General features: G+C 54.9%; 1 protein-coding gene across 3 annotated transcripts in view; it reads right to left on the bottom strand.

Annotated features, from left to right (window-relative positions):
- Positions 1–20,991, bottom strand: part of TTC7A (tetratricopeptide repeat domain 7A) — a 117,024-nt gene that overhangs the window by 38,698 nt on the left and 57,335 nt on the right. For all 3 annotated transcript variants that reach the window (XM_010967740.3, XM_045504873.2, XM_045504874.2), the window contains 7 exons: positions 20,282–20,419; positions 18,770–18,853; positions 14,782–14,886; positions 6,176–6,293; positions 4,438–4,495; positions 3,309–3,381; positions 172–332 (listed from right to left, as the gene is read on the bottom strand). In XM_010967740.3, coding sequence (XP_010966042.1) covers positions 172–332; positions 3,309–3,381; positions 4,438–4,495; positions 6,176–6,293; positions 14,782–14,886; positions 18,770–18,853; positions 20,282–20,419 — 737 coding nt within the window. The remainder of the gene's footprint in view (positions 1–171; positions 333–3,308; positions 3,382–4,437; positions 4,496–6,175; positions 6,294–14,781; positions 14,887–18,769; positions 18,854–20,281; positions 20,420–20,991) is intronic.

Here is a 20,991-nt window from a genome sequence, read left to right as displayed (position 1 = left end):
AGGAATGCCAGTGCCATGCTCTGACCCCACCAGTCCTCGCCCCACTCTGGCTCTCCAGCCAGGGAGTGTGCCTGCAGTGGGTGCTCCATCAGTGTGTGCTGGCTGGCGACGTGGCAAGGCGGGGTGTGCACAGCCAGCCCCCCAGCCCAGCAGGGTCCACAGGGAACTCACCTGAAGTTCTCTGGATACTCGGCAATGGCCATGTTGATGACGTCCAGGGCATGCTGGTAGTGCTTCTGGGCGGAGAAGAGGAGTGCCAGCAGGTGAAGGGCATTGGCGTCATCCTTGCACACTTTCAGGGCCTCCTGCAGCTGCTCCATGGCGCTGGAGATCTGCCAGAGAAAGCTGCCAGCTTAGCGACCTTCTCCAAGGCCTGTGCCTCTCCCCGGGGCTGTGGGGCCACGAGCCAAGCAACCAGGGCACGGCACACTCAAGTGAGACCCTGGGCACTGGGGCTCAGGTGAGAAAATACACCCTCAAATAACACGCTGGAAGGGTCTGCTGCCCCAGGGCAGGCCCGGGAAGCCGGCGCTATTCCCTAAACTGGAGGAGCGGGGGCTAAAAGGACAGGGCACCCAGCCCGTTAGCTACACATTTTTGCTCTGCACCTGTCCATGCAGTGATGGGGCGACAGATAAATGCCACCTCCTACTCAGAGGCTCACAGTGGCAAGAGCTTAGGTTCCGGGGTCAGAAGGAGCATGGATCCCAGATCTGCCACTTCCTAGCTGGCACCCAGGACAGAGGACTTCACCTTTCTGAGCTGCAGTTCTTATGCTGCAAAATGACAGTCGCTGAGAGGGTGAGACAGGTAAAATTGTCTTGAGTACCAAATGTGTTTGAAAATGTGAGTTTCTGTCTTCAAGCCTCCAAAACTCAGGCAACTAACGAACAGGTAAGATTCTTCTTTCCAGTCTTGAGGGATGTGTTCTCTCAGGTGCTCAGGCCCGAGGATCGTGTCAGCTCCTGTGACTCTATCTACACAGGGCCCTGTCCTCCTAGGAGCATCCAGAGTCTTTCTCAGAAAGTCTTGCTCCTTACCAATCCTTGGTCTCCATTCTCCAATGCTCCTTGAGGGGCCTACAGTGCAGGTAGGCTGGGGCTTGGCCACTGCCTGGTCTCCATCTGGCCTCTGTACTGGCTGTGGGCACTAATGCCAGGCCCAGAGTCCTCCCATGGGGAAAGGTCAAGGGAAGTAAAGGAGGAAGCCAGGGTCATTATGGGCCAACAGCTCGCCTTGCCCGAGTCTCCCCAAGGCTACTCCTGCCCTGGTGATTCTCCAGAGTGGACCCCATCATCCTGGGCTGCATGTCCAAATCAGCAGCCGTGCATGCTCTGGGCAGGATGGGCTGGAGGGCCTCAGAGACCTAAGCTGGCAGGACTGGCTTAGAATTCATTTAGAAGCCCTCACCCTCCTGAGGCTACCAACTTCTGGGGTCCTCAAGGAAACTGGGTACCAGGTTCCACTGGCCTGGCCTAGCCATCTCTCTGGGAGGACAGATGCCATTCATCAGAGGTGGCTGAATAATTAAAGATATTTAAAAATGTATCACCAGAGGTTTATCAGGAACTTGTCTGGCAAGCAAAGCACTGGCTCTTTTACAGAGGCTAAAAATAAAGTGGTCTCAAGTATCTCTGTGTCCATACTCCTGGGAGCACCAGAGTAGACTGATGTTTCTAGGGAGACAGGCAGAGAGGTACCAAGTGCCTCCTCCAGGACCTGGAAGTCAGCAGCCAGGGGCACAGTGGGACAGGGGCTGGGACAGGCAGTGGCGGGCTGGGACAGGCAGTGGCCGCCTGGAGGCAGAGGAGGGATGGAGCGACTGGGGAGAGGTATGGCATGACCATGGGGAGGGATGGGTGCAAGAGGAAAGGAGAGAAGCAATGAATGGCTGAGGGAAGGTCAACAGGGCTGCTGGGGGAAAATGGTTGAGACAGGAGGACCTGGAGAGGGAGAGAGCGTGACTCACGAAGAGACACGTCAGGGCAGGGTGGACATGGGCACTGGGTTCAGGTGTGGGGCAAGAGGGAAGGGGTCCCACAGTAAAGGGGCAGGGAGGGGACGAGCCAGGCTGACACAGGGCTTGAGGGAAAGGTGAAGCAGACAGTAAGGTGAACAGTTTGGGGGACCACAGTTCCCCGAACTACCTAATGACCAGACCAGGGGCCAGAAGCTGACACCAACCAGTAAAACCAATAGCCAGGCCGGTGGACAAGGTTCCAAGTGCCCTGTTTCCAAATGCGACAGGGGAATAAGATACTTAGAGCCACGTGGGGTTTCTTAACTGGGTCAGAGTGGACTCTGGAGCAGACACTGTGCTGGCCTGGCCAGTTTCCAGTTCCTGAGCTCAGGAAAGTCAGCACCTCAGGTGTAAAACAGGGCCAATGGCGCCCTCGTCGTCAGATGCAGGGCTCCCCCAGGCCAGTGTGCGGCGCAGCAGCACCTCGTTAGCTGGGCTGCCTGTACCCTGACCACAAGTAGATGGGGGCTCTGGTGACTCCTCTCGCACAGTCTGGAGCCCACCCCGGGTCCATGCTGGCTTGTTTGCTGTCCCCAAGCAGTCCAGGGTCCACACTCACCAGGTCAAGGCCACTGAGAGGTCTTGCTTTACAGGCCAGGTGTGTGCACAAACCACCAGCCTGAGAGGCCGAGCACATGTGACATCAGCAATTTGGAAGAGCCTGGGGGATGGGAGCCCTTGCTCTTTTCTGAAAGGCAACCTGCTGGGTGGGTGATTGCCTGGTCCCACAAACTGACAACTCAGCTGCTCAGCTTGGGAAGGATGCAGGTCGGCCTGGAGAACCATGGGTGGCCCCAGTGGGGCAAAGGTGGTCAGAGAATGGGAGGCTCCCATCAGGCCCCAGAGGCCGAGCCTGATGTTGGCATCCACAGGGTCAGGGAAAAGCTTTGGGTCATGCAGAAACAGCTCCATGTACCAATCACTCTGCTCCCCCAGACCCCTGGGGAAAGCTCAGCAGAAGGCAAGGATGCAAACAGATGTTTATCGTGGTCACCTGTCAACTTTTCATGTCATGTCTCAACTGACATGTTGTAGGCAGACTGAGAGCAGAGAACAACCCCCTCCCATGTGCCCACCATGGGTAGGGGCTTTACCACACTAGCTGACTTAAGCCTTAATTCTTACTAGATCCCTGTGAGGTGGAGTATGAATGCTCACATAACAGATAAGGAAATAGAAGCTCAGAGAGGTCAAGTCACTTGCAAAGGGTCACACAGCTGGTAAAAGCAGTGGGGCTAGGAGATCAGCAGCCCCAGGGACTCGTGTGTTAGGAATTCTGAGGACCCACCTGGCGGACAAGGGCCAGCTGCAGGGACACGTAGAGGATGACCTGGGGGTCGCCAGGCGCCAGCTGCCGGGCTCTGAATGGGGAAAGGGAGCAGCAAGTCAGTTACCAAGGATTGATCAACCAGTGAGTGATGGGGGCTTCCAGCATGCCAGCCCGTGCTGGGCACCAAGGGGCAAAATGTCAGGGATTCCGCCCACCCCTGCTTTGAAGGGTGCCCAGCAGATGACGGCTGGGGCAGAACGCATCAGGGCAGCCCACGGCAGGGGGCAATGGGCTCCAAGAGGGCTGGCTCTGGCTGAGGTGGGGGTTGTCTGGGAGAGTAGGACTAAGGGTGGGGAAGCCCCTCTCCTCTGGCCTGGGTCTGGCCTGTACAGAGCCTGGAGCCTGCCCGCTCCACTGTGGGACAGGAGAGAACACCCCCGAGGACGGAGGGGCTGGGAACAGCCTCTGCGAAAGAAGCACAGGAATGACAAGCTGGTGGGAGAAGGGAGGAAATGTCCTCTGGCCCTGGGAGCTTAGAAGGAGTTGGCTGGGATAGGACTTTCCTACCTCACTGGGTCTGAGAACAAACTGCCTGAGAGGGGAGCTGGATGCTCCAAGGAAGCCAGCATATTGAGTCTGGGGCAGGCCCCCAACCAGCAGCTCCCACCAGTGCTTTGACAGAGCAAAACACACAGGGCTCAGGGAGAAGAGCCCTTCGATGGGCCAGAGGAAGGAGAGGGGAGGGAGCTCAGGGGGCTGTGGTGGAGAGGGGCTCAGCAAGGACGCCCGAGGGAGGGAGGGCCTCACTGGTGGAGGGGCTGGGAAAAGACAAACACCCTTCTGGAGCCCCTGCTACTGGTAGGTCAAGGTGCATTCTCCCTTTATTTCATGTAATTATCACAGCGATAAAGGGGTACTGTTCCCTTTTAGAGCCCTGAGCTCAGGGAGGGCGGGAGCCTAGCCTTGGGGGAGCCCAGCCTCGGGGGAGCCCTCAACCTGCCCACCCAACCCTAAAGGCTGGTTTCCTGCTTCCCATGTGAGCTCTGAGAGCCTCAGTTTGCTGGGCAATAAAATGGGGACAGAAATCTTTGCTCTATCCACGCCAGAGGGTCCTCTGAGAAAATGTGAGAATGAGGCACCTCCTTACCTCTCCAACGTCTGCAGTGCTTTCCGGTGCAATTCGTCTTGCTTGGACTTCAGAGTTGCTGCAGGAGAGAGGGTGGAGACAGAGCCATGAGGGGCTGCTGGAGGGGGCCAAACCAGCCCCACCCCATCTGGGGCACAGAGCTCTGTGGGGAGAGGCCCCACGGGACCCTGCCTGGCAGGTGCTTGCACTCAAGCAGCTCCAAACGGGTGCCACCCTCTGCCCTTGTTACCAGGGTAGAGGGTATGGGCCTTCCCCTGGCCCCAATCTCCTGGCCTGCTTCTAGGCACAAGAGGTCCTTCTTCTCCTTCACCTTCTTTGCCACCTGGGTCAACCTGACCCTTCCAAAGGCCCACACCTGGAGAGAAAAGCTACCACCTCTGTCCTGGCCACATGCCTCCTTGGGTTTCCTTACTCATGTGGCTTCTCCTCTTTTAACCATTTCAACAAATTTTAGGTGGACAATTCAGTGGCACTAAGAACATTCACCATGTTGTACAACCATGACCACCATCCATTTCCAGAACTTTACCAACCCTAGCAGGGTGTCTGAACCCACTGAATACTAAATCCCTTCCTCCTAGCCCACCAGAAACCTCTATCATACTTTCTCCACGAGGTTTCTTGCTTTAATCCAAACCTGGCACCTTTCTGGTAAATTGAACCTGACTTTAAATGCAGTAGGAAAGGCATTAAAAGCCTTAGCGGGTGCTGAACTCCCTGGGAAGCTTTAAAATTACTGTCGTCCCAGGCTCCAGCCAGACCAGGTCGGAATGCTGCTGGCAGGACCAGGTGTGGATAGATGTCAGAGGTCCCCAGCTTATAAAGCAATCCTGCTTCTGACGTATACGTGGCGGGGTAGAGAACGGCTTTAATCCCAGAGGGTTAAAGGCACAGGGCAGGTCTCTTGCTCTGAGCAAACTGGATTTTGATGAAGGGATTCATGATCCCCCTCACTTGACCAGAGTGTGAAGACCCCAAGGTTCCCTGTCAGAGGCTCACTAATATCCTGAAGAAACAGCAACCACTGTCACTAGAGAACAAGGAGCAGGGCCCCGCCACCCCTCCCTCCCCTCCTGTGAAGTGCTAGCTGTGGTTACCTCTCACTGTGTGGGGCCTCTGAAGCCTGCTCCTGGGGGCTGGCATTTGGGGGGTGTGGGTGGGAGCTGATCAGCATTCCGGGTTGGGTCTGGGTGGGGGCCCATCCCTCCCTTTCCCTCAAGCTAGGGAAAGATTCAGAGGCAGGTGGCTGCTGACCCCTGAGGGGACACACAGCTGAGCTGGTGAGGTTGGGGAGAGAATGCCAGGCTCCAGGCAGCATGAGTGGAACCCATGCACCATTTAATTAAATGCCTGCTGTGTACCCAGCTCTATGCCATGCACTGAAAGGGAAGCTGACAGTGGTGCTGAGGGTAAAGGTGAACCAGAAGGAAGACACTGCAGGGTCAGGGCTGGTGGTGCATCTCAAGATGACAAGCACCACGGGAGCGGAGGTCAGCGTGGGCCAGGCCAGGAGCTGGGGCTGGGAGGGAGAAAGAACTGGGCCCATGAAGGCAGGGTGTCTGAGGCTGGTGAAGTCTGAGCAAGAGCGAGGATGGACTGAAGGGTGTGTATGTGTGTTCGCGTGCACATGCACATATATCTCAGAGAAGCTGATGGAGGTGTGTTGGGGGGTGGGCACTGGGAGGCCATCAGGAGGCCTGAGTCGCCCCAGCAGAGGCTCCCAGGCCTCGGCACTCACCGTCAGAGGCCTGCAGGCTGTAGGTGAGACCCAGAGCCAGGTAGCCCTTGGAGAGGAACTCCCCGGCCTCCTCCCCGAGGTGGATGACCATCATGGCAAAGCGCTCTGCCTCCTCCAGCTGTAGAGAAGAGAGGCAAAGGTTACTGGGGAGGATAGCTATCCAGTCACCAGCCTGCGGCCCTCAGAACTGCAATTCCTTACACCTGACCAGAGAGGCTGGGCAGCTTGTCCAAGGCCACACAGCCACAGAATGCAAGGATTACCTTTCTTCTACCAGTAACTCTCTGGACCTTTCCCCCCAACGAGGGGTTGTGCTAAAGGTCACAGGGTGCTACCTCTCACAGGGAAGGCTGCCCTCACTCCAGGGACCTTGGCTCTCCAACAGCTGCTCTGCTGAGAGCATGGACCCGGGGCCAGGCCAGTCTGTGCTGACTCCTTTCCTCCCTCCTTCCTCGGTAGTGCCTGTGTCTGTCCCTGCCCTGCTCAGCAGACAGAGGGAAGCCGGGATCGGGGGTGGGCAGGGCTTGAGGACTGGGCCTCGGGGACACGGCCAACCCTGTGGAGCAGAGCGGAGCGGGCTGCTACTAAGGTTCCGGCTCTGAGCTCGCTCCCTGACCCGGGGGAAGCTCCAAATTTTCAGGGGAAAAAGGCCTGGGGCTATTTCTGTCCTGGGAGCAGGAGGGACTGTTCCAGTTGGAAAGGGGCCAACTGGCACTGGTCACATGTGCACACATCACATGCAACACGTGACATGAAAAGGGGATACACAAAGCAGCCCTCACGAGCCCCCTGGGGCACCCAGGGTGGTCAGGCCTTTTGGGAGGTGGGGAGTGGGGGTGGGCAGCTGGCCCACAGGCCTTCCAGAAGCCACCCCCACAACCCAGGAGTGTCATCTGCCCACGTGCCTGGTGTGGCAGCATCACTAAGAACAGTGATTGGTACAACCCTCAGCAAGGGGCTGAATGATTCACACACAAAGCCCCACCACCGCCCAATGTCAAGGCCTCCTTGTGTGGGCCACAGAGGCCCAAAAAGTTATGCTGGGTTCTGGTACCCCAGCCAGAGTGCCCTTGGAGAGGAACTCCATTCCCAAGGTGGATGACCGTCATGGCAAAGCGCTCTGCCTCCTCCAGCTATAGAGAAGAGAGGCACCCAAAGTACAAGAAAGGCAGAACGGGTGAGCTAACAGCCCAGAGACAGATTGCCAGAGGGGCTGAATCCCTGTGGCCCTACCACCATCCCTGACAAGGTCAGCCTTTCAGCCCCCTCACGGTCAAGTTCAAGCTGCCAGCCTGGGCAGTAGGCCACCTCCAGATCAGTGGACTGGTCACCGAAAGGATGTGGGAGTCTGGGGAGTTGGGCCTGTAACACCATCAGGCCTGAGGTCTCAGGGCTGGGGGGAGGCAGCACCTCAGGAAACCCCACAGCTGCCCGCTGCCCAGTCACGGCTGTCTGGGCGGACGCAGGCTATAGACACTGAGATCCATCTCCTGGAGCATGTGGCCAGCAGCACTCAGGAGGGCTGTGGGGCCCTGAAGTCAGAGCCAGGTTGAAAGGCAAGCACAGGACAAGCCCTCTGACACAGGCTCAGTGCCTGACAGACTGTGTCCCAGAGGTCCTCACCTCCCCCCTACTCCAACCGCTCCTCCCTACAAACCTCCACTGAGTCTTCTGCAGCACCAGGCTCTATGCTGGCCTGGCTGGGGAGGCCCAGTGAGGAGGAGGCAGATGCCTGGATGAGTATGCATGGAACTCCTGGGAGCCGACACTAAGGAGGGCCAGGCCCCGCAGGGCAAGGGGGCTCTTAATCAAGGCTCTGCTGCGTGGTGCTGGCCTGGGGCTATGGGAGCCCCAAGAGAGGGGCAAACACCTGGCTGGGGTTGTCCAGGAGGCTGCATAGCTGAGGGGGTACTGGAGGCAATAAGGGAAGGGTAAGTGAGCAAACAGCCCCTTGCCCACTTCCTAATCTGCCACTTCTCGTCTTCCAACTGTCTATAAGTGTCATTATGACCTATTCAAACAGACGCGAGCTTTTTTTAATAAACCACCAAATACGAGTTAGAAATAGAATCCAGAAACCTACTGCACTCCATGTATATACATTCTCCTCATGGCCATGTCCTTCTCCTTAGCAAATGCCAGCTTCTATCTCCTGCAACCCATGCAGAGAGGGTGCCAGGAACAAAGCGGAGCAATTACTGGCAAACAGGGGCAAGTTACTCTCCTATTCAGACACATCATACTCTGATTAATAGAGCTCACCACCGTTCAGCTTTAAAATGTGACAACATACAACCTTAGCTTGTCCAGCTTGTGGTCCTCTCTGACCCCAGGTTAGTAGCTTTCCCTGACCAGTACTTGCCAGCCTTGTCCACGTAGTTTAAAATGGTCTCTAAACACAGTGTTGGTATTTGTCTCAAATCAAACCCACAAGGCTTCAGTGGACCATTTTCCTACATGGCCAATACTATTTTGATTTCAGTTACCTACCACAAAACAGTTGTTTGCATATGCAGTCAATGTAATGATTGCAAAGGAAAAGAAGTCTAATCGATTCTATCAAATATGACAATATACAATATAATATACAGTAGTAATACGTTTATACATGGGTGCTGTAGCCAGCAAAAGAGAAAAATGCTGTCAGAGCAAAAACAAAAACCCCAAATATATAAGTATTTTAAATATAAAAATATATTTTAGAAACAGAAAGCATATTTAAAAAATATATATATAGTGCACAATTCCCCTTCATCTAAGACAAGAGTGGAAATCCTAAAATAGGGCTTTTCCACTTTTGTTCTGAAGTACGAGAATCCCACCCAAATCCAGAGTCAGTGCCACACCCGTGAGTGAGTTTTCCACGCAGACAGCAGGGCAGCCTAGCAGCTAAGAACACAAGCTCGGGGGCCGGACTTCCTGGGCTTAGATCCTAGTTTGGCTATTAACTGTGTGATGTCGGGCTGGTCACTTCACTTTGCTCTGCCTCAGTTCCCTCTTCCGTAAAATGCGGATAACAAGTGTCTGCCCATCGGGTTTCGGGGGGACGGAATAAGATAATAACATGAGAACGCTCAGACCAGTGCTTGAACAAATGTAACTACTATTATTATTAGTTGTAATTTTAGACCTATAATTAATTTAATCCCCCAGAATTTTTTTAAGTCCCATGCTAATAGATGGGGCGAATGCCGTCTAGAGAGGAGAGTCCTTGTCCCCTATAGCTACATGAGCTCACTGACAAATTAGGAAGTGGCATCAAAGACCCTCTTGGAATCCAGAGAGGGGATAGTACTGTCTGCCTTTTGTCTCTGGCCTGACCCTCAGTCCCAGAAAAGGACTGACTCTACACAAGGATAATAGGGTCCCTGCAGCTGTGCCGGGTCAGTCAAACTCTCTGACCCCTCCCCATGGTCTGGGACATACATATGTGTAACCACCCACCTACCCTTGTTACAAGATTCACGTCTATTGTGGGTAATACACTCGGATGTTTCCTATCCTGTTCTGATTGCCTACTTCCATTTTTAAAAAGAGTTCTACTTCACAACCTGCTAATGGGCCTCAACCTGTGATGTGAAAAGAGTAAGTTTAGTTGTTTTTTTTTTTAATTGAAATACCATCAGTTACAATGTGTCAACTTCTGCCGTGTAGCACAACGTCCTAGTCGTGCATATACATACATATATTCGGAAAAGCAAGTTGTTGACTGAATTGCCAAGCACCTGCCCATCTACAACACCCTCGCTGTCTTTCTCCCCACCAAGGACCTCCTCTGCCCTTTCCCATCTCCCAGCACTTCCTCCTGTGGCCCCCAAAGTTAACAGCTGATGGCTCTGGGGTTGTGGCCACTGCTTTCGCAAGATTCACTCAGGTTACAGCACTGGGCCCTTCCTGCTCATCAAAATACTTCTAGGGGGAGGGGTTTTCAAAGCTTTCAACCATTCTCCTCCTATGCTGCTTTTTAATACTTCCTTTACCTGTGGCAGCCATGTAACCGCCACAAGACCCAGGTAGAGATCCTCCCCCTCTTCCTCCCTCGCAATTCTCCAGCGGTTTGGTGCTCACCTGGCATGTCACAGCACTGTAGCCACATGACGGAACGGGTATTTCATAACAGAGGGTTCTGAGGCACAAGGATTTTAGGGGACCGATTCAAGGTCACCCGGCTTGTAAGTGGCAGAATCGAGTTTCCAACCTAGAAGCTTCCAATCGAGCTTCCAACTCAGGTCTCCTGAGTCTACATTTCAATCTATCTGAGCCACCTGATTCGTGGCTGCCCTCTGTGGTTCTGCATTTCTCCTCCTCTCTGACCCTTTGGGAAAAGGATGCATGGAAGGATGTAACATTTGGACTCTTTGCTTTTGTTTTTCATAAGTAAGGAAAATGTTCCCGTGCCTTTCCAAGTTCCTGCATCTCTCCAGTTCTCCTAATTTGGTCCCCACACAGGCAGGCTCCTGGCTTTGCACTCTGCTCCTGCTCGGCCTGCCGCGCTCATCTTGCAGTGGCCAAAGAGGTTGTCCCCCTGGAATCCTCACCTCTTCCTCCCCTCCTGAGAACCAGAGAAAGGTCATGTCGGAGCCTGCAGGGCTCTGTTTAAACAGCCCCTCCGGTTTCTCCTTAGTCGCTTGCCCTAGGGCCCAGGACCTGCTGTTATCTGCTCTAGTGAAAACGCACTTTTTTCTTCCTGGAAGGAAAAGGCACTCTTTCTAATTTCCACAAGCTAGTGGCAGGAGAGCTGGCATTCTTTCTTCCTTGCCTCCTAAATACTTTATCCATCTTCCTGGCCCTCTCCACCCCTGAATCTGAAAAATGAAGGCAAAAGCATAAAGGCGTGCCCTGTGTGAGAGGCAGCTATTTTGAAGGGGCTGTCACAGGGACAGCTGCCATTTCCCAGCTACCTCCCATGTGCTAGGTACATGCCTCAGCTCTGGTGGTCACAGCCACCCCGCAAACTGTGGCTGTTTCCAGGTTACTGATGAGGCACAGGGTGGGTCAGTTACTCACCCGAAGTCACACAGCTTCTAAGTGGGAGGGCAGGGATTTCCTCTCCTCTCAGCTTCCAAAGCCTGCACTTTTTCCACCACCCTAGACCAATCCTTAGGGGAAGAGGCTGAGAAACAGCACCACAGACCTTTCCACAGATGAGTACAGCCTGCTTTTCCATTCCACAGCCTCCCTTCCTGCTGTGTGTGACACACAGCACACATGGCATCCCCATCTCCTATCCTCCTAGAAAGGTTTTAACTTTTTAAATTAAATGAACTTGAACTAATGGTGTTCGGAGGGATATGAAAAAATATTTACAGATATTCTGCCCCAAATAACCAGCTGGGGACCCTGGCAAGATGCTGGCCATGCTGAGGTGAGAGGCTGCCACATAGCTATCACCAGGTCAGAGCCCGGGATGCCCTCCCCAACCTGGGCAAACCTCAGGCTAAGCTGTGGGGCCAGTGCTCTCACACGCAACCCATCCTGCTGCAAACCCCTCAACAGCCAGCAGGTGACCATGCAGGTCTCTCTGCCCGGCTCCCTCCTCACCCACCCGTACCCAGGGGCAACCCTGCTCTCAGACCCAAATCCAACCTGGGGCGTCCTACACTGGCTCTGGGCATGAGGACAGGGTGCAGGGACAGCAGGTGCTCCGCCTCTGGCCACGTGGCCACCTAGTCTGGTTTCACTCAGCACAACTCATTTTTCCAATGTCCCAGTTTCAGCCTCCCTTCCTGCAACCTAGGCCGAATTGTCCACCCCCAGATCTCCATCCCTTGCTCATGGGGCTTGGCTGGCCAATGGCTGGGCCTGCTGGGGCTGACATGAGCCCAGATAGCTGTGAAGGCTGGAGATAGAGGTGGTGTCAGACGCCTTTCAGGATCTGTGCCCCATCCCGAGCACCAGCACCAATGTGCCCACCAGTCAGACCCATTCCTCCTACTCTAGGCCTTGAGGACAGAGTGGTGGGCCGCCCCTTTCCTGGCCTCCTAGAACAGGCGGCTCTTGGCTACCCACAGGCCTGCTCTCGGCCCAGCACCAACCCTGGGGGCCAGGGAGAACCATGAACCAGATGTAGGCTTCCCTCACCTTCCCTTGCAGCCAGCTGGTGGGGGTGTCATTCTGTAAGATATATTTGAACACCTGCTATGTGCAGGGTTCTCTGTGGGGGAGAAGGACTCAGGGTGTAAGACACAGTAGGTGAAGAAGCTCCCCATCTAGACGGAAAGGCACCATAAGGCAGAATTCGTTGCCTAGTGGTTGTGCTCATTGGCAAGTGGGATCTATCCAACAAGAACCAGGCATTAACTCTGGGCTGGAAGGGCCCACTACCGGCTGGCTTCTGAGCCCAGTCCAAGGCCTCCTTCTCCTGGAAGCCTCCCTGAGCTGTCCAGACCTTTCCATACTTTGTCATTTGTGCCACATATAAGGAACAGGGAAACTCTTAACCCACCTTATCTGGGCTGGGGTTTCCAGAAGGAGAGCTAGTTCCTATCTTCAAGAAACACATGCAATGAGAAATACAATGCCATGTGCCAAGTGTCCGAGGCAAGTATAAACGGGGCTTTAGGGAGGTACAGAAGGTGAGGTTCCAGGGCAGTGAAGGCTGCCGGGAACCCACCCCCAGTCCTCCAGCAGGACCTTGCTCTAGCCTGTGCCCAATTTAAACTTTGGCTCAAACCAGCCCCCAAACCCAAATGTGCTTCTTTGCTGAGGTTAAACAACTCATCTTTCTCCGATTCTGATGACAAGCCTGCATGTTTAAGTCTCCTTTTGGGCTTTTCTATTTATGTTGTCATTGATTACTTTGCCCCTAACTCATCTGATTTCAATTTGGACTGATTTGATCCTAATTTTATTACCATGTAATCTGAATGCACATAATTACTGTAATTATGCTGCTGAGGGAAACAGCTCCTCCACAGCGGGAAGACCTAAATTTAGGGCTTCCTGGCAGGGGTGGCCATTGGCTGGGTGGACTCACAGCCACCTCAGAGCCGGCAGCTCATGGGAGCACAGATCTTCTCCCTGTCCCACCCTCAGTGGGTATTTGGGCCTCATCCCAGTGATGAGTTTAAGGCCCTTCTCAGGAGCTCTGGGAACACACAGGGGTGTGAGCTACGGGCTCAGTGAGCCCACCCCCTGTATCCTCTGGCTCACACCACCACCTGCTGCTGCACGTGCTCAGCCTGGGTGTCTCTACTCTGCCAGCACCCATACACTGCACACATCCCAACGGCACCCTACCCTCGAGGGTGCAAGATGCCAACAGTCTCCCTAAAAATACTTGAGGATCAAGGAGTTTGCCTGCTAATCACGGGGCTGAGGAAAGCAAGCTGTGACGAAAAGGCCCTCTACTGGCTGGCCTCCGAGCCCAGGCCAAGGCCTCCTCCTCCTAGAAGCCTCCCTGAGCCGTCCAGCTCTTTCCATATTTTGTCATTTATGACACATATGAGGAACAGTGAAACTCTTACCCACCTCATCAGGCTGCCTCATCTAAACACCTAGAGCCTATTGCAAATCAATCTTATAGAACAACATCACAAAGCCTGGGGTCAAAAGCCAAGCTTCCCCCTCCTCCATCATTCACAGTTCGGAGGAGCCAAGGCAGGGCCCTAAGGGCACTTCATACATGGGGACCTGAGGACCAGGGAGCAGAGGGGAAGGTGCTGTTTCCACACTCTCCTGCCAGGGAGGCACTATGGCAGAGAGGGGATGAGGCCCACTTGGCAGGGAGGCAGGGACTCAGGAGAGAGGGGGTCCTCAGGCAGAAAGGGTTAGAATTTAGAGTCTCCATCTCCAGGGCTGGAGGAGTGGAAGAGGCTAATTCTAAAGTGCCTGAAGTATGCACCTGGGCCCCTGTTGCCTTGGAACAAGCTGGGCCCACGACAGTGAGGGTAGGAAGGACCATATATGGGAGAAACTCCTGGGCCAATGAAGGAACTGGGCCTATTAGCCTGAAGAGAGGAGAGGTGGGTGGGCTGACAGCCGACAGGCGAGAGAGATGTGCACTGTTCTGTGCTCTACGTTGCTCAAGAGAGTGGCAATGGGACCACCCCTGACATCAGGAGGCTGACGTGGACCTTAGGAAGTTAGGAAAGTCAGCAAGGGAGCTCCCAGTGAGAGAAGACATCCATGTAGAGGCCCTGCCTCGAGACGCACCCTGCCCAGGCCTGGAGCAGCAGCTGAGGGAGTCTGTGGGGCGGAGAGAGCACTGAGGCAAGGCCTGAGGCCGACAGAAGAGGATGCCTTCCCATTCTGCCCAGAGCTGGTTTTGACTCTGAAAGATGGGCTAGCCCAGGTAACTCCGAGGTCCTGCCTACTTTCCACTGCTGGGCGGGTGGGGGCATCTGGACTTTTGACTACATTTGGCTCCCTGGAGACATTTCAAGACTGAACTTTACAACCCAGCACCATTCTGCATTAGAGGACAGCGGCTGGAGTTTTCTCAGAAGCCTTTCTCCACCCCTTCCCCCGCAGGCCTGTCTGCTTCGCAGCTCCCCCCACCCCTTACGTACACGGCAAGATGCACCCACCCCCACCTCACGCCCACCTGCCACAGGAGGCTGCCAGGACCTGGGCCCTGCCCACCTCTGACCCCGTAGCTCACTCACCCAGTGCAGGGACCCTATGCAGACCTTGGCAGCCATCAGGGGCACGGTGGGGTCAGAGGGCCGCAGCTTCACACATTCCCGCAGCAGCGACACAGCATAGGATGACTGCAGGAGAAATGGCAGGCAACACTGTCACTCACGGCCCTGGGTTGCGACAGACTGGATGCCTCAAGTTCACAGTGGGGGCAACTCCCAAGCAATCAGCCCTTGCTCTGCACACCTCTCCTCCAAAGCCAGGAAGAGGCCAGGTGGGAGGAGCCCCGGCAGTGGTGGCAGCCAAGTCCCTCCTGGGTCTCAGTTTCCTACCCTGGAAAAAGGAGTCTGTGACCTTTGCCCAGAGACAATGTGACAAGAGCTAAGGTGTCAGCAGAGGGAAGCTCTTCAAAAGGACTCCAAATGTGAACCAGAGACATGTTAGAGGTTTAGAAAGGGGCTCCCTCAAACCTCTGAGTTCAACACCCTTGGTTTAAAGACGATAAGATGAGGACAAACCTATTTAGGGACATGGATGCAGGGCTGGTGGTGGGGAGTGGGGGGAACATAAAAGCTGGCCGGGAAAGAGCCTGAGACAAGCCATGGAGATGGGGCCACACTAGCCGTGCTGAGGATGCCCAAGCGCAGAGGAAGGGCCAGGGGGAAGCACTAGAGCCGGGCAGGCCCATCACCAATCACAATAATGAGAAGAACACCAGCTAACCCTGATTTGCGTCTTACTAGGCACTAGGCACTGTTGTAAAGTCAGAGGTCAGCAAAACCCAGCCCACATCTGGCCCTCTGCCTGCTTTTGTAAACAATGTTTTATTGGAACTCAGCCATGCCCATTCATGTGGGTACTGTCTACGGTTGCTTTCCTGATGCAAAGGCAGAGTGCAGTAGTTCCCAGCGGAGGCTGTTTGGCCTGCAAAGTCAAAAATGTTTACTACCTGACCCTTTACAGAAAGCCTGCTGACCCCTGTTCTAGGTGCTTGATAAATATTAAGCCATTTACTTTTCACAGCTCTCCTATGAGGCAGGTGCTATGTCCCTATTTACAAATGAGGAAACTGAAATGCAGAGAAGTAGCCCGTCTGAAGTCACACTTGCCCATAAGTAGCTGAGCTGAGGTTTGAACAGTCTGCTCTAAGCTTGTAACCACTGCCCTATCCTGCCTCTGCAGTGACAGCTTTGGCCAGAGGGGAGGCCTCTGTCTCCCCGCTACACACACACACAGAGGCAGGAGCAAGTGTGTGTAACTACAATTCCCACAGGCAGGGCTGTACTGTGGACTGAACTCCCCATCACTAACTAGCTCTCACCCTCCCCAACCACTCCGGCGGCCCTGCTGAGGAAAACGGGGGCTCTGGAGGGCTCCCCTGTCCACAGCACAGTGTGAGGACTGGGATATGCAGGCCTAGGGCCCCACTGGTCTGTGCCCACCCTGGACCCCTGCCTGTCTCTCACTCTTCCTCCTTTCCCTGTTGAGAGAGGAAGAGCTTTTCTCAGCCCAGACACGACAGACTTCCCTGGGCTCTGGGCTCAGGGCTCAGGTTGAGGGCTTGCTCTGTACCAAGCATGGGGCTGGGGGCTGGGGGGTGACTGCAGGAAGGGGTGCTCAGAGAAAGGATGGGGAGAGAGGACAAAGCCCTGCCCCACTGCTCTCTCAGGAAACAAGGGTATGAGGCCGAGACCAAGAGACTGTTAGTATATGACCAGCTGGGAGGCTGGGAGACTGCAGGGGGTGTTGGGCCTGGGCTGGAGTGAGGGCAGCCACCCCCATCTTCTGAGAGAGACCCTCTCCTGTGAAGGCCACTCACAGTACCCTCTGCCTACGCACCCCAGCAAGCCTTGGCCTCCTTTCCTGGCTGCTGACCTCTGCACCCTGGAAATACAGCTTCTCTAGCCCGGACCCTCCACGTTCCTCCCCGACCACAAAACACTGCTATTTAAGGAGCCATCTGAGGACTCCACAGTCGGAGCTGCAGCTCTTTTTTTTTCTTTTTTTGTCATGCTGGTTACCTAGCAACACAGCCAACGTGATTGCCGAAGAGATGGAGAAGGAGCTACCTAAATCATGCCATGGAACTCATTCTCTCTTCCTGCAGGTTGAGGTGCCAGATATATTTATATCTACCTGGCCTCACCTTCTAGAAGAACTTCTATGCACAATTGTAGGTACAGAACCTTGACTCCCACCTTAGGCTCTTGGCAAAGGTGAGGTCTGTCCACCCTTCCAAGGGCTGCCTGGGCCAACCAGGCAGACTGATCTGGTGTGCAGGGTTCCTGGGGGAGTGGGGAGTGGAGAGTGGAGAGTGTACTTCCAGAACAATCTCCTGCTGCTTCAAATGCAGGGATGGGTGTAATCCAGTGTCTCTAGCCTGTAGGGCCTCATACATGAGGAACTCACTGATCACCCCAACTTCCTACCTAAAAGTCCATTTTTTGAGCCCACCTTGCTGGCCTGGGAAGGAGCTGAGCTGGGATACCAGCACCCCGGATCCTGGGATGTGCCAGGCTGCATCTGGACCTCTCTGAGCCTGGCTCTTCTCAGTAAGGAGGTTGAAGACCTCCCAGGCTAATGTGACATCATCTCCAAAGACGGGGGGCTTCCAGGAGCACCCCCAGGAATTAAAGCTAACTTCCATGTGCAGTGCATTATTCTGAGAAGGGGAGCCCATCATTCATCAGCATCTCAAAGGGGTCCATGACCCACAGAAGGGTGAGAACCATTGTCCTGGCCTTGGGCCTCTCCTCCTGATCCATGTGCACTATTACAAGACTAGAGGCATTTTCTGTTTCCCAGAGGCAGTAAGCTGTTGCAGGCCAGGCTCCAGTAAGCTCCAGCCTGACCCCTGCCCCTGCCCTAGGTCTCGCCCTATCTATGTCTGAACTCTCCCTGAGCCTGGACAAGACCTTGCTGAGCACAGAGCTAGGGGACACTGTGGCATGACTTCAGGATGCCCTAGGAGGTGGCCAATGTGATGGGGGAAGGGGAAGAGGTTTGGAAAGACAAATGCCTAGCAAGGTAAGGGGGGTGCAGAGAAGGCTCCTCACCTGATGCTTGGCTTTATTTCCCCAGTCCCTTCCCACCTATCAGGCTGCAGCACCTGCTCTTCTGCCTGCTCCCTTACCAGGACCTGACCAGCACACCCTCCATTCGTGGAGGAGGTGCTGGCAAGCCCAGGAGGGCCCTGGCTGCGAGGCTCGAAATGGCAGGTGGCACAGATGGGTTGGGGGAGGAATTCCCTTAGCCCCACAAACGGGCTGTGGGTGTTTATAGCTCTGAGAACGATCTGTGAGCCCATGCCACCTTATTTCCTGCACTCGTAGCATCCTCAGCCCCAACACCCTCAGCACCCAGCTCCGGAAAGGTTTTCCTTTCATGCCATTGCTGAGAATAGAGGCTTATGTAAGCGTGATTCTCATCGGAGGAAAACCAAGGGGTGTGGGGACGGGGCTGGGTGGGTAGACAGCAAATGCAGCTCAGGAGATGGGGGTAAGGTCAGCCCTGCTCCGGGCAGAACTCCTGATCACCCCACCACGCCCACCTCGCAGTGCTCCCCCAGACTCCTGCGTGGGGCTCTGCTCTGCTCTGCTCTACCCTTCAACCCCTCCCTCCTAGGCAAGTCCCGGATTTATGGGAAGGTTCCTTCTTGACACCAAGCCCGTGGGCAGGAAGAGAGCTGCAGCCCAAGTGGAACAATGGAACCCACGTCCATGCTTGTCTCATGTAGTCACACCAACCAACTCACAGATAGAAATGCCACGATGCCCCCGTATACATGCACATATGCTCAGAGAAGAGCACCCATGGACTCACACCTGCATACCCGGCACACTCGTAACTCACAAGTAGACACCAGATTCACACAGGGGTCTGTGTGTGACCCTCCCGTGCCCCTCACTCTCCTGGAGACTAAAATCAGCTGCTGGACAGTATTTCTGAATCACTGCACCACCCTCTGCCCACTTCTGGGAGAGACTAGAGCCCCCAGCACACCTTGAGTCTTACCTTCCCACAAGCTACCATGGAGAGGGCCACCTGGTACCAAAGGTGAAATTCTCCAAAGGCAAACTTCATGGCTCGTTCCAGGCACTGGGGAGAGGGAGATGGTCAGCACCTCCCCTCCAGGGTCCTCCCACCCCCAGCCCACCCCATACCCATCCGGGGTAATCACTGCCCAAGTCGCTTCCCACAGGAGGCTGCCAGAGGCTTGTACTTGGTTCCTGTCAGAAAACGCCAGGAATAACCTGTCTCTGCCACTGGCATGCTATGTGACCTGGAGCAAGTCTCTCGCCATCTCTGGCCCTCGGCTCCCACCTTCCTAACTGTGAATGTCTCATGGGATGATGGATACAAGTGAGTGAAATGAGATTTGTGAAAGTGCTTTCAAAATGTGAACATCCAATAAAAATAGTAACAGCTGACATTTCTTCTTACCATTGTGCTGGGCACCATTCTCAGTGTTCTACGTGTATTAACTCATCTACTCTTCCCAACAACTGTGTGGGGTGGGTTATCTAATTACCCCCATTTCACAGATGGGGAAGCTGAGGCTTGAATGACTTGCCAGAGTCACAGGGCCGGTAAGAGGCAAAGCAGACTGACTTCAAAGCCCGTGGACAGAACATCACCCAAAAGTACAGGCTTCATTCTGCTCTCCTCTACAACCCTGGAGAAAAATCATTTGCTCCCCGGGCCTGTTCAATCCTGGGCCACCACAAGTCAGGGGCAGCCTGTGAGATCTGACAGTCCCCAACAGAAGTGGTTCCATGTGAAAGAGGCAGAAGCCAGCATGTGAGGCCAGGATGCACTACGTGGTCATGGTCATGGCGGGTGAGGGTGACAGAGGTAAGGGGTACAGGACCCGACAGCAGGCACTTTCAGAGCTCGGTGGCCTGGGTTCCCCCACGATGGCCCAACATGCACACCCTGCACCACCCTGGGCCGAAACCTACCTCTCTCGGCCCCACCTTCCTCACTGGTGAACTTGAGAGACCACTTATCCCCCCTCACATTAAAGGAGGTATCTTCTGGAAGCACCTAACACAACGCCTGGTGTGAGCAGGGGCTCAGCAGGTGTCACCGCCCCTCCTCTCGGGAGCCCCCCCAAATACATGGAGAGAGCATCTGCTGCTGAGAGGGCCACCTGCACAAGGAGCCAAGGGCCCAGAGCCACCCCTGATCCCTGCCCAGATCTGAACGCTGTAAAATGTGCGAGTGCCATTCGCACTGTGGGCAGGGGGCAGGAGAGGGGCAGCTCCGTGCCCCTGGTCCCCACACCCCGGAGAGCCCAGCACATGAGGCGCTGCCCCAGCAGGGTCTGCCCAATACAACAGGGGTGCTCTGTCCAGCAGGGATGGGAGGGGATCCAGGCTCCCGACACACCTGACTCAGAACCCTCCCAAGAACGGAGCTGTACCCCTTGGTGAAGGCAAGGAAGGGACAGTGGAGGAGGACAATCCTCCATTTGACATCCTCGGTGGGGTCCTGACTCTAGGGGATGGAGTGGGGGGGCCGTACCTCGGAGAGCATGACGTACTGCCCCCTCCTGCCCAGCGTGATGCTCAGGAGGTCGTAGATGGCCGCGGCGTTCCGCAGGCTCACTGCCCGGTCCTCCTCCTGCTCCGGGGCCCGGCTCAGCACCACATCCCGAGTAGCCTGCGCGGAGACACAGTTTAGGAAAGGCTGAGGACTGTGTGCCTGTCCCCACAGGGCCCCTTCCTCAGAGACCCAGTGACTGTCACTCTTTGGCCACTGACCCAGGCCACACTCCTTTCCCCACCCCCATGAAAGAGAGCAAGCAAACCCTCCCCCCGGAGCCCAGGCTGGGGTGACAGACCAGTCCTGAGGACCCATGTCTCTGGTTTTCAATGTTTTATTCTGCAAGATCCCAAACCTACATAAAAGTCGCAAGAATAGTCCCACAGCAGTAAACCCAGTTGTTAACACTGACCACACGTGCCCTGTCTGTCTGTCTTTCTCTAATGATAATAATAGTAGTACCAGTCAGTTAAGGCAACATGGCCCTTCACCCCTAAATACAAAAGGACATTCTTCTTATAACCACAACAGAAATGCCAAATTCAGGAAGTCTAACACCGCTATTTCCATCCTTTAATACTAGCTCATATTCAGATTTTGCTGCCTGTCCCACTGACGGCCTTTCTGGTACTGTCTCATCCCAGGATCCAACCCGGGATCACGCCGAGCGTGCAGGTGTCACGTCACCT

Source organism: Camelus bactrianus, chromosome 15 (genome assembly GCF_048773025.1).
Source record: "Camelus bactrianus isolate YW-2024 breed Bactrian camel chromosome 15, ASM4877302v1, whole genome shotgun sequence".
Taxonomy (NCBI): domain Eukaryota; kingdom Metazoa; phylum Chordata; class Mammalia; order Artiodactyla; family Camelidae; genus Camelus; species Camelus bactrianus.
Note: the sequence above shows the minus strand (reverse complement) of the source record. Positions and strands in the feature narration are given on the sequence as shown.